This window comes from Chiroxiphia lanceolata, chromosome 1 (assembly GCF_009829145.1).
Source record: "Chiroxiphia lanceolata isolate bChiLan1 chromosome 1, bChiLan1.pri, whole genome shotgun sequence".
In the NCBI taxonomy this organism is placed as follows: Eukaryota; Metazoa; Chordata; class Aves; order Passeriformes; family Pipridae; genus Chiroxiphia; species Chiroxiphia lanceolata.
This window is the reverse complement of record NC_045637.1, coordinates 90,034,167-90,047,432: the sequence shown is the minus strand read 5'-3', so window position 1 is coordinate 90,047,432 and position 13,266 is coordinate 90,034,167. Positions and strand designations below refer to the sequence as shown.

Genomic DNA, 13,266 nt, shown 5'->3' with positions numbered 1-13,266 from the left:
TTATCAGGCATCGCAGTTCATGGGAACAGGCCATGTTATGTTCTCCACGGTACTGCTATAAATTCAGACTAATTTTGTTTGCTTCAGTAAGTTTATTTGCTCTTTGTCCTTGTTGAACAATGTAAACTACAGTGGTGTGTATCTGCTGTAAGCTCGAGAATGGTCTTGTTGTTGCCTTAGTTAGGAATGTTCTCTATTGCAGCCTAATATCCGTTTTAATCCTAGAAGAAATAGAATGTTGGGGGTTTTTCCACTATATGTAAGAAAGAGGGATTTAATGAGCCACAGGACAGGATATTTTGTAAAGTACATGCACATTCAGCTCTTTTTCTTGGTTAGGAACATGCCATTGGCATGGAAAAGGCTCAAGTAATTGCTTTTGGAAGAGCATGGTCTTCAGCAGGAACAGAACAAACTTTCTGCTCAATTGTCTTTGTTTTGCAGTACTGAAAGTTTGAAAGCTCATTACATGTTTCATCAGAGCCAAACCTGGTCCCTGTTAGTTGCTCTGCATAGATTAAGTGGTTAACAATGTTTTGAGAATGTTGGGCTAAATAGTTTGTGGGAACAGCATCTGTTTCCTTTAACACATAAACAAGGAAAATTGCTGGTTTGAAATGCAGGATTATTTAAACTTTGATGACCACAGGCATTCTTAAAAGAGAAGAGGTAAAAGGAAAAATAATCCTCATGAGGTATGAAGTTCAATGACATTTGTTAGAAAATAAATTTCTGAGTACCAGACAGGGCTGCTATCCCTGTTCTAGAAGTGAGATGAGGGGAATGTTTTCTTTGCAGTCACCTCCTTCCTTTTAAAGTCCATCTTCAAAAGTTAACTGCCATCAAAAATGAAAACCATAAAAAATGGTTCAATAATGCATTGAAAGGGCTGAGCATCCCACCCTGAAGCAGCAAGTTCATTTAATATATTTATGGGTGAATATCCAAAATCAAAAGTTACTTTTGACTGGGTTTGGTACCTTTCTTACTTCATCAGCCCAGCTACCTTTCTCTTCCTCATTCGGAAGAAGCAGTGCAGCCATGTGTCCTGATGTCCCATGTGAGGTCACCTCTTGGGGAAATGAGACTAAGAACAAACACTCCTCATTTTCACTTTGTCAGGTAGTGTGGGTATTCTTTTAATTACAGTTACAAAATGTTTACTGGAGATAACGTTTTGGTGATGAGCTGCTTCTGTTGTGAATTGACTAGGAACAGGCAGTCCAGAGGCATGTTTAGCTTAACAAAAAGGGTTGGAAGAAAAGGTACAACAGGAAACATTCTTGTACTCAGTAAAGACCCGATTAGCATCTCTAGGGAATTTTATGATGAAATTCTTCACAACATGTTGTTACTGGACAATAATCCTCCACACAGGAAAATATACCTGAGTCACTGGAAGAAAAAAGTTGTTTTTCATGTTATCAACAAACTTTGGTTGTTTCTGGGTTTCTTAAGGTCATACTTTGTGCCTTTCATATAGCTTTTTCAGAAGCCTAAAAAGGAGCATTTTTATTTGGAAAATAAATGTCACCTAAAGCAGAGCGGCCCTGCAGACAGCTCAGGTCTTCTGTCCACAGTCACTCATGTAGGCAGGCTGGACTCCTGAATGCCCAGAATCAGGCATTTTGTGTTTTAACCTCTCACTTCCCACAGAAGGAGTTTGTTTCAACCAAATAAAGGAGTGACGCTGTTTGACCACTGCTTCAAGTTGGTCAGGTCTGGGAGAGTGCAAAAGTGTCAAGACAGATGATATAAAAAGTGTAACGCTGAGTAAAACTGGCTTCCTTCATCTGTCTTGTCTAGCCTTAGTCTAGTTTTTTAGAATTGTATCACAGCACAGTAAATAAAACCAGCAGCCTTGTAGTACTGTAAACCTTTCATACGGCATCTGGTATGTCAGCATTTTTTGAAAAATGGGAAGGGTCTCTAAAGATGAGCTACAAGAGTAAATGCAGCGGCATGAAACTCCTGTATGCAAAATGAGGGAGAATCTCTCTGCAAGTGCTGAGCATGAGCACAGCTTCTCTTCCATGTGTGTTCCAGGCTCCACCGTGCAAGGACATCATCTGCTTTGCAACCAGAGATTCTTCTTGGAAAAGCAATGTTTACCTACAACAACCGTGTTTAACAAGAAGAGCAAGTGGTTTTACATGCATGTACTTAGGGACGTTGCTTAGTGGTGGACTTGGCAGCATTAGGTTTGTGGTAGGACTCAATGATCTTAAAGGTCTTTTCCAACTTTCTGTGATTCTGTGGCGTGTTATCTGTGCTGCTCAGATCAGCTCTCTTTTTATATTAGAGGCTTGTGATTTTGCTCCTAGAGATTAATTCTCTGAGCAGGAAGAGAGTGGTGGTGCCTTGTATCCTGAATGAGTTTAGTCCTAAGATGCGTAGGGCGGTTACTGTCGAGCCTGCTTAAAGACGCTTCTCTAAAGTAACTATGGTGTCCTAAAGCTTCTGCAGAGGTGCCATCTGTTGCCTCCGTGGGCAGGACTGTCAGAAGCATCACACATCTGAGACCTGGAGAAGATCGGGTCACATTTTACTCCTGCTCTGGATTTAGGATATAGTTTGGCTTCTGGAGTAGAACACAACTGAGCAAGGGGTTATAAAAATTTCAGACTGAGGGACCAATATCTGTCTTTTTGGAGCCTGACATCACCTGACTCCTGCTTTGCCTGGCTAGGCAACAACCATCAGGTAAAGCAGAGACAAACCGCAGCAGTGCACTGCTCCCTGCTTCCAGGACTGCATGGAGCATCTTGCTGCCTGCCCTGAACACCACCACATTGTTGCTTTTCTCTGGGATGGTCAAGCAGTTTCCCAGCATATTAGCAAGCAGCCTAATGCCACAGTGTTCACAGCAGCAGAAGGGCTCATGGAGATGGGCTACCCAGGAAACGGCCCTTTGTTTTTTACTGTACATTGTCTGTTCTCCCAGAGGAACACTTTTGAACACCCAGTGACTCATTATTGAAGCAACTTCATGATAGTAATTTTTGAGTCCCTGGAAGGAACCTCTGAGTAAACATTGCTTAAAACCAAATCCTTCTGTTCTTGGGTAGAAAGCATTTGACTGGCAGCACACAGCTGGGAAAAAAGAAAAGGATGCAAAATATATATGTCAAACTATGCTAGTCTGATCACTAGCCCTCACTGGCAGAAAAAGCATGAAGAAGTGATATTGATACAAGTTAGAATTTTCTCAGGCAAACAAAATAATCCCAGTATTACATGAGAGTGGCCTGGGAGGGATAATGTCTGAAGTGATCCATTATTGGAAGCTTCCAGTAACTTCAGAAAGAACTTCTTTAGAAGTTTTGCCTGTAGATACCTTTTACAATGCAGCAGGTGACTCCATGAAAGAGGAACAGTCTCTCATAAATGTAATACATTTTTAGATTCTTTTAAAAAAAACTTGTACATATGTAAGCCCTATTAACCACACACACAATTTAGCAGGAGTTCTCTCACTGAGAGAACTGACCCAGCGGTGAACTGACCCAGCTCTCTGGAGACTGTGTCGCTTCCAGTTCCTGTCTTCAGTTGCTAATTCGAAGAAGAGCAGTTGCAAAACCAACTGTCTTCCCCCACTGCCAGGCATGAATGTTTCTCCTTCCCTTAAGGCACACACAGTCAGTGCAGTGGGTAGTGCTGCCAGGAGCACTGCCTTGGGCTACTCACATTGAATCAAACCTGTGTGCTAGTATGCTGGTATGGCAGCCACCTCAGGGGGAGGATTCAGTGATTGTTTCATGATACAGGGACAGAGATTGCCCAGCAATGTCTGGGCAGCAGGAGAAAAGAAGGAAAGACTCCATTGTTAACATAGCAGAGAGGAGGTAGCAGGTTAGCATGAGGGACTTTCCCTGAAGACCTCAGTCAAGCAAAACTCACTCTGAAATCTGGCTCCTAACAGCAAAAAGTGTTACAGGTTTTTGAATGAGCAGTTGAGGTCAGTCTTGCATACATTTTAAAAGACAGTTAGGTAGCTGTTCTACAAAACTTTCCCCAGCTGAGTACAAAGCCACATTTTATATGAGCCTATGTAATTTGCCATTTTATGCCTTTGGGTTACAATATTTATATTTTTTTCTTAGAGCTAAATAGTACCAGCAGAAGTTAAGTTGTCAGCCTTTCTGCTACAAACCCAGCTCTTTTTTGGGGTTAGGTAACATTTCTTTTGTACCACATTATACTGAAATTCTCCCATGCAGATGCTGTCCAAGACATAAGGCATTTATTTTTCACGAGATTTTATTTGAAGTCATTATGGTAGTTAATGGTTTACAAAATGTCCAAAAATGTAAATTCTAAGCTTTTTTGTTTTTCAGAGGCTGTTAATTCATTATATACTTGAAGAATGGCTTAACATTTCCCATCTCTTAGCCGCTAACATAGAAAAACCAGAGACAGCAAAATGGAACGTCCTGCTTTGGAAGCTTTAAGCTTAGCCTTTCTGCGTAAACAATTTTCAAAGCCACAGCTCACACTCAGTTCTCCAGGATGTTGTGCTATGGAGCACAGTAACATAAGAAATCCTGCCATAGTAGGTGGGAAATACCTCTGCAAGTAAGGGGGTAGACTCCCAGGGTGTAAACCTTGTATTTAAAGCGTCTGACAATAAGTGGGGACACACACTTATTCGGATTAGCACGTACACAGCCCTGATCTCAGCAAGTGGGTGGCGTAACCATCACCTAGTGTGGTCTGTGCTAATGGGAGATCAATGGGAAGAAGGGACCAAGCTCTCAGACCTGCTGGAGAATCTGTGCTTGACAAATGGAAGATATTGTAGGGCAGTAGCAAGCAGACATGTCAGGACTGGTCTAGAAGGAAAAGATGGTGCATTTGTAGCTACTAACAGTCATATTTGGTGTTCAGCTCTCAGAATTGTATGTAGGCTGGTGTTTCTAACATTGCCACTTGAAGCGTGAACGTTAATAGGACTAGATTGTTTATACCCTGTGCAGTAACAAAGAGAACGTGCCAAGATCCTCAGAGACTTACATTTCCTTGTTTTCTTTTATCCACAGGTAATAACTCCAGTGAGGTCAGGACAAGGTTATGTTTATGAACTCCCTTCCAAATACCAGAAGGATACCTACGATATCCCCCCTGTTCGCCCTCTCCAAGGGGTAGGTACCAATAAAAGTGCCAACAGGGCTGACAGAGCACAAAGGGTGATGAATTTCTACCAGAATTTTACGAGCAGTGCAAATTCTCTCATTTCAGAGGGAAAATATGTTTTAATTAGATGCTGTGGCTTATTCACAGATCACAGAAGTATTTCAAAGTTGTATTTGATGTTGACTAAGATTTGGCAGCACACCAAACGCAAAAGTCCCATTTGTTCTCTGTGTTTTGATCAAAGAGTATATCTAAACAGAATAAACTTGCTGCCTGGGAACAGTTTTTTTTCTGTACTTTGTTGTTGCATAGTTGACAGTAATTCACTCAGTAAGGGTAAAATTATCGCCTAGATGAACAGCTGCTATGCAGGGAGTTGTTTTCACCACATATCAACTGCACCATGTCACTGAACTTGAAATATATCTTTGTTCAGGGAACACCTTTAGCATTCAATCCCCAGGACCACAATGTAGAGTGGATGCTTGCAGGACCTGTAACTCAACAGCCCTGCATCTCTCCAGAGCTCCCTGACAGAGCACCTCCTTGAGGGAATAGTGTTGAAATCCAAAAGTACCTAACACAGGCTGACACCGATTGGCTGGAATCATTAGGAAGTCTGGGTTAAGAGACATTCAGATAGTGGCCTCAGACCACATGCAAAACCCTCTGTAATGTAGGACAAGCCACCAAGTCCGATGCTTGAAATACCTGACAGCTGTACTGTCTGCTAGAAAGACAGCTCACACTGCACTTGATAAAGCAGATGGGCAATGCCGACAGGGACAGCATTAGTTTCAGAGAGTTCAGGGTGTACTAGTACAAGCTTATTCCTCAACCCCTCTAATCTCTGTCAGTATGGTTGTGATTGGTTCTGGTCACATGTGCTCCCCTGTTCAACCCAAGGGATACCCATAGTAGACTGACCTTCATTTAACTCTCAGGATGGAAGTCAGCTGTGACTTCAGTTCTCCAGCCTGCTGTCTGTCCACACAGTTGCCCAGAGGAGACCTAGCAAAGTGCATTTCCTCCCAACTGTCCAAAATACCGGGCAAATCCAAGCAGTTCTCCCATATGAAACAAGCTAGAAGAGCTCTGATCGTGTTCAGAGTGTTTGAGAGAAAACACAGAAACTAAGAAAACTCAACTGAGATCAGAGCTTTCCCTGAGGTGACTGGAACCATTTTATTCTTTCTTCAGGTATATGACATTCCCCCCACATCAGTTAAGGGGCCTGCACTTCCAGTTCACATGGGAGAAGCAAAAGCTTTAGGAGTGTATGACATACCACCTGCCAAAGGGGTAAGTATTACTCTGTTTCCACAAGATCCTGTATTTTCGTATCTGATCAAAGACATGTTGAAACAAGAGTCCGTGTATAATCCTGAAGGAAAAGGAGCTTCAGTACTTCAAAGATCTCCTTAGGTTCTTAAACTGTTAAAACTGGTAAAGTGAGGCACTGCCCCAAAATTAAGGTTATGGACTATGAATTGCTAATTAGACCTACACTATCTTTGTAGCAGCATGCTATCTCTTTGGATTTTGCTGCTTATGACAATTGCATCAAGATAAATGATAAAAAGTGAGATGTTAAAACTGACTCTGAGTCAAACTCAGGGTAAGTAGCTGACTCTTTGAAAAGCAATAGCAGATCTTCCATCCCATCATTTTATAGGCCGTACGTAAGGTATAACCATGTGTTTTTCTAGTCAGAGGTTTCATGGTTTACTTTCTGTCATTCAGGTCTATGCTACACCTCAGTCTGCATGCCAAGATGATACAGGCCTGAGGGAAAATTTGCAGGATTTTTCATCTTCACTGGGCCACAGTGTAAGACCAGAAGGAGCATATGATATTCCTCCTCCCATCACCAAAGCAATTGGAAAAGAACTTAATAGATTTTCCCCTGAGAGCCTGTTATTGCCGGGTGGAATGCCACAGACACAAAGTGTTTATGACATCCCTATGAACCATCAAAACCATTTTCTTGGACAGCAAATTGCACCTGAAAAAGATGTTTATGATACCCCAAGGGGCATTGCATTTCCAGGACAACAGGCAGGACTCAGTAAAAGTCTCATTGCAGAAGGAAGAGAAGGTGTATATGATGTGCCACCAGCAGTCCTCCAAGACAATAGAGGTTTACAGGATGTGACTGATGGGATGAATAGGTTGTCTTTCTCCAGTACAGGAAGCACAAGGAGTAATATGTCCACATCTTCAACAACATCAAAAGACTCTTTTTCAGCATCAACTGCACAGGACAAAAGGCTAATCCTTGATCCAGACACTGCTATAGAGAGGCTTTATCGCCTCCAGCAGATGGTGGAGACAGCTGTCAATAACCTCACAGCCTTCATTACACCAGACTGGCGGTCCTATGGATATATGGAGAAACACATCAATGAAATTCACACTGCTGTGGATAAGGTAGAACAGTCGCTGTGGGAGTACCTGCAGTTTGCAAAAGGATCAGCAGCCAATGCTTCCTGCCTATCTGAATTCAGCCTTCTTAACAAAATGAGGAGGGAGGTGCAAAGGCTGGAGGACTCTCACCAGATCCTTACCCAAACTAGTCATGACTTGAACAGATACAACTGGTCTTTGAATGTCCTGGCTGTTAACAGAGCACAGAACAAGTGTGACGACCTGGATCGGTTTGTTATGGTGGCAAGGACGGTGCCGGACGATGCCAAGCAACTGACCACTACTATCAGTGTCAACGCAGAGGTGCTCTTCAAACAGGTGCTGGGCGGCTCACGTTTCAAAAACATACCTGAGAATATAATGAACGCTCCCAACTGTGTCTATGACAATCCTCAGATGCAGCATCATGGAGAGCAAGCACAGAACCCCTGCAGTTCCCTTCCTCCGCTCCTGAGTAAAGGTCAGCACCCATACAGTACCACCAGCGAAGGCTCGGAAAAGAGCTGGATGGATGACTACGATTATGTTCACCTGCAGGTAGGTCAACCCAACACCTTTTCCTGCAGAAGGCTGGGCAAGAGTTGTCTGTGGTTTTTGCAGAAGCTGTTTGCAAGGAAGTAGCAATCTATTGTCACAGTAACACATATTCAAGAGTAATTTCACCAGGGTGATTCCTTCCCTCAAACAGGGTTTTGCATATGTAATAATGATACCTTTTTGCACTGCTACGCCATCCTTTTATTTTCTGAACTCTTAGTGGTGCGCTACCAGTGAAAAAGCCAATACAAAGCAGTCTGTTACTTGACCTGTTAGTTGTCGTTTAGCTCAGGAGCAATTTTGATTTAACACAGTGTCTTTTGTTGTGTAAAACAGGGGAAGGAAGAGTTTGAAAGGCAACAGAAGGAGCTGCTGGAAAAGGAAAATATCATCAAGCAGAGCAAAGTGGAACTAGAGCACCATCAGGTATGTTCACTTGGGTGCTACAGTCACACTGAAATGCAGTGTTCCTCACACATAGGGAGTACTGGTCAAATAAAGTAGGAGGTGGCCCTTCCTTTAGCCATGTTCAAAGGCTGTAGCCATGTAAGCTGTGTATGCATGCCAGCACACACTGTGAAGGCCCATGTGGGGTTTGTGCCAGTCAGGCACAGCATTAAGGGATTTATCAACATAAAAGACAAGGACATGCATTGTCACGCTCCAAATGGAAACCAGTGAGCATCAAGACTTCTGCACCTTCCTAGCCCCGTACACCTGTGTCAGCATTTGCTTATACCAAAGAAATTTTAAGTATTTACTGCAGAGTAGTTATTCTGAAGATCAGCATCTCTGCCCCATTCATTTCCTGTTGCCACTTCACAATTGAGTGGAAGCACAGCCACAGGTCTCAGTGTTTAGAACAACATCTCTTATGGCAGGAATAAGCCTTTCACTTCAAAACAATTTTCAGTCATCTCAGTTTAAGATACTAATTGTTTTTTTCATACCGTGCACCATTGCAGTGGGCCCAGTGCACACAGATAATAAAAAGCAGAAAGTTTAAAAACTCCAAACGTTTACCACGGAGGAGAAGCAAACTGTGATGTCTCACAGCAGGGCAGTGGCAAAGCCAGCTTGAGAACTTAGCTTTCCTGACCTGCAGTCCAGGGCCTTAGTCACTGAACCACGCTGAAAACACATTCTGCCTGCACATCTGTTCAGTGAACATCAATACCATTAACTTAAATATTACGCTGAACATCACTTTTAAAAATAGGTCACATAAGATTCAGGGCTGTCACTTTTCCCTCATATTAATTCTTCAATATGTTGTTGCCGTATCATATGGCAGAAAACTGTACAAGCAATGAGGAGGTGAGTGTTAAAGGCTTTTCATCTCAAAATCCCACAGTGATGACAGGTTTTTAAAGATTGTGTAGGAGTCACTGCCACTTGGATCCATCTCTCTCACTTGTGATTTCAGAATACTCCAAATGAGCAACAGCCTGTAAATTCAGGAATTTGGGTCGTTTGGTGGGTTTTTTTAATGTAAATGAAGCATTTTAGATGTTTCTCCTGTTCTGAACTCCATGTGTTTGAATTAATGGTAATCAAAGCCCTTGATCCGAGAAAACCTATTGCTATTTTATTTAGCATAAGGTCAGTCTAGGATACTTGAGGGTGTCCCAAGGAATAAGGTGAAATTGTTATACATAACAGCATCTTACAAGAATACTCTCTGAAGAGAGCTTTTTTTTTTTTTTCTTTTTGCCTTTCAGATCAATCAGTTTCAACGTCTGGAGCAAGAGATCACCAAGCCAGTAGAAAACGACATCTCAAAATGGAAGCCACCTCAAGCTTTCCAGAACACAAACAGCACTGCCACCTCCCAAGACAGCCGCCTGCTTTTATTCTACTCTGACCAATGTGAGACTCACTTCAACTCCCTCCTAAATGCCATTGATGCCTTTTTCAGTTGTGTCAACTCTTCTCAGCCCCCCCGAATTTTTGTGGCTCACAGCAAATTTATCATTTTGAGCGCTCACAAACTTGTGTTCATTGGGGACACACTCGCAAGGCAAATGACAACTCAGGACATATGCAACAAAGTGATGAACTCCAGCAACCAGTTGTGTGAACTGCTGAAGAGTGTTGTTCTGGCCACCAAGGGGGCTGCCTTGAGTTACCCCAGCACAGCAGCCCTACAGAAGATGGTGGACCGAGTAACAGAGCTGTCTCATCACGCACAGTTGTTCAAACTCTCACTGGTCCAAATGGCGTCCTTATGAAACCCAGTAAAATCCAATCTGTGAGCAGCAAAACAAGAGCAGAGAAACTGGAGCTATTTTTATGTAAATGTTATCTTTTTTTAGATATTTTTTATTAAATATTTTAAATACATTCTTGTGCATTAGAGAGTCTAATTAAATCAGGGATCTGGGAATATTGTTTGGTTCTGTATCACGTTTCTTATACACGTTTAGATTTGTATACACTGCATATATGTATATGTTGCTACATTCCCTAAAACATCAGTTAAGCACCTTAAGAGTTACGCGTCAGGTAAACAGTGCGTATCTTTTGTATATACAGCCTGTTTCCTCAGTATATTTGTTAACTGGATGCTGCACTCTTCTTGTTTCATTCCATCTTGATGCTGGCACATGGACTTGGTTGTGAAACCTACTTGTAGCAATCCATGAAGCAAGTGTAATGGTTCTCATAGAACTCCATTCCCTCCTTAGAAATTACTTTCTATAGGTTAATTCCGTGAAGTTTAACTCCTCTTGAGGTTACTTTGGTATGTGAAACATTTGGTCATTCTGACCAACATATATGCACAATTACAAGGAGCAACATATCAAGCAAGGTGTACAGCATTCGGGAGAAAAGCATTTTTAGGCCACGTAAGAAAGAGAACCTTCTAAGGAGGAAGGCAAAATTGTTCATACTTATGGCATTCAAATTTCACTGTTTCTAAAGACTATGCAACATTGGATTTCAAAATGTGGATGGATTCCCAGCAATGTAATTTCATACATTTTTACCTTGTATGCGCTTGCATTGGCAATTTAATTTAACAGTCAGGGTTGAAAGCCTTATTGTTTATGGACTCAGTGTTATCCTGAGGGCATCTCAGGATCCACTGGGCTCATCTTTGAAACTGTGGATGAGCAATGTTTCAAAATACCTATCCCTTTCAGAGGGATTAACATACAAATTGTAATTTGTATGGAAAGAAAAAAGGTTAATTTGAAATAACAGATATTCAAACATCTCTATAGCATACACACAATTTAATGAAGAAATAGCACTTAATTTTCTAGGACATACTATTGCATCTGTTGCAATTCAGAATTGCATCTGTTGCAATTCTGACTTCTGTTCAACCACTGGGCTTTTTTTTTCCAAATTCCGTTGCGTAGGTGCTGATCCTTTCTGCACTACACTGTTGCCAAAAAATGACCTCCTGTTTTAATGGGGCCATTCCATCAGTAAGTACACAGCTAGTAATTTTTAATGTAGACACTTATAAATTGTTAGCAGAGTGGTAGACTCCTTTAGAAATTTCATGTATGCTGGTTGCTCTAAAAGATGTATTGGCTTATTGGTCTTCATTGCCTTTTGTGAACCCCCTGAAATAAGTCACAGAACACTGTTTGCCTGTGGTCCCCAGCCTAAAAGCCATGCTTCAAGGTGAGCAATACCTCAGGTAAATTCCAGGTGATTCCGGCATTTTTAAAGCAGAAACACTACTCTCCTTGTACAATTCAAGGTAGTCCCACATTGGTATGTTCTGAGCACTTGACAGATCACTAGTAACTACATGGTCATGAGGTCAGTAGCCACCTGGAAAACAGGCACTTCTGCCTAACTCCTTACTTTACCAATTGTAGCCAAACACGTGCCTTATTGAAATGGGATTTGTCATCTTAGATAACAAAACCATTTCAGCAGTGTGTGAAATACTGCAGCCTTAATGTATTGTCTTAGAGTGAAGATCACTCTTCACTATCATAATGTCACTTCTAGAGTCTGCAGAACGTTTCTGGAAGGGCAGTGGAAGCCAGCACACCCCCAGCTGGCTCAGAAAGGGCTCCAAGGCTAACATCCCAAAAAGGGCAGTTACACTATTGCAACCCATAGCCAGTTGCCAAAAAGCAATCCATGTGAACCTGTTTTGTACTAGTGTTGTTTGGGATTCTTCTGGAGTTCCTTGTTCAATTTTTTCACTGTATATTCTTAGAAAGTGAAAGTACGATTTGAAGTCTAGTGTTTATGTTGATAGTTTGTGCTTTCCAAAGGAGAACCTGTATTGCAACCCTGTATTACAGTTTGTTATCTTGTAGAGAGTCATTTTGAAATGATTAAAATTACTAGCTTTTTCATATAAAAAGCCAACTTGATCTAATTTTTTCTTGTTTTCAGAGTCCTCTAAGCATATTTAAAGGAAATGTTGCTAATTGGTAATTCTATCAAAGCCATTCTAACATGAGGAATTCACTTTCTGTCTTTTCACTGGTCCATGCTTATACCATGAAGTGAAAACTTTAGGGTTTAAGAGAAAGGGGAAGACAGTTTCTCTGCCTGTCCAGAATAAGCAGGTGAACCATTTATCCAACTCAGCTACACAAGATACCAAATCCAAAATACAACCAAGGTCTACAATATGCTGAGCCACACTCCTGCCCCATTCCCAGTGTCTATTCCTGCTACGTAAGTGGTATCCCGAACCACCTCATCATAGTACAGACACTGGTTCTTCAGGTGAGTGGGGCAGTTTCTCTGAACACAATCCACAGTGAGTTGGGGTGGCAGGACACAGATGTGGCTGTCCACCCATTCTGGCCTGCTTCCCCTCTCCAGCTCTTACTGGTGAAGCCATGATCCATGCAGGAACTGAAAAAACAATTTTGCTCAGTACAGTCACCCTTTGCCCCTGACCCAGTGGTAAGAGTACCTCTCTTCTAGTACATGCCAAGTTGAGCATTATGTAAGTGTGTGTTCCACCTGAAACAACCCAATGGCTTTAAGGATCATGGAGTCTTTCTAAAAGTTACTTCCACATTTCACTGTTGTCAAGGCACTGCCTTACCTCCTGTCAAACATCCTGGGGTGCAAGGAGGAGAGAAAACCCCTGGAACTGGGTTAACACTGGTTCTCGACTGCCAATGAAAGATGCTTTTGCCGGAAAGCGTAAGACCAATGAAAGCCTTGAGAGCAAAG

At 42.0% G+C, this 13,266-nt stretch overlaps 1 protein-coding gene across 1 annotated transcript in view; it reads left to right on the top strand.

The window, feature by feature from the left end:
• The window catches only part of NEDD9 (neural precursor cell expressed, developmentally down-regulated 9), a 39,270-nt gene extending 26,834 nt beyond the window's left edge, over window positions 1-12,436 (top strand). The window contains exons 3-7 of the mRNA XM_032704932.1: window positions 5,040-5,141; window positions 6,334-6,435; window positions 6,877-8,097; window positions 8,434-8,523; window positions 9,819-12,436. Coding sequence (XP_032560823.1) covers window positions 5,040-5,141; window positions 6,334-6,435; window positions 6,877-8,097; window positions 8,434-8,523; window positions 9,819-10,328 — 2,025 coding nt within the window. The 3' untranslated portion in view covers window positions 10,329-12,436. The remainder of the gene's footprint in view (window positions 1-5,039; window positions 5,142-6,333; window positions 6,436-6,876; window positions 8,098-8,433; window positions 8,524-9,818) is intronic.
• The last annotated feature ends 830 nt before the right edge of the window (window positions 12,437-13,266 follow it).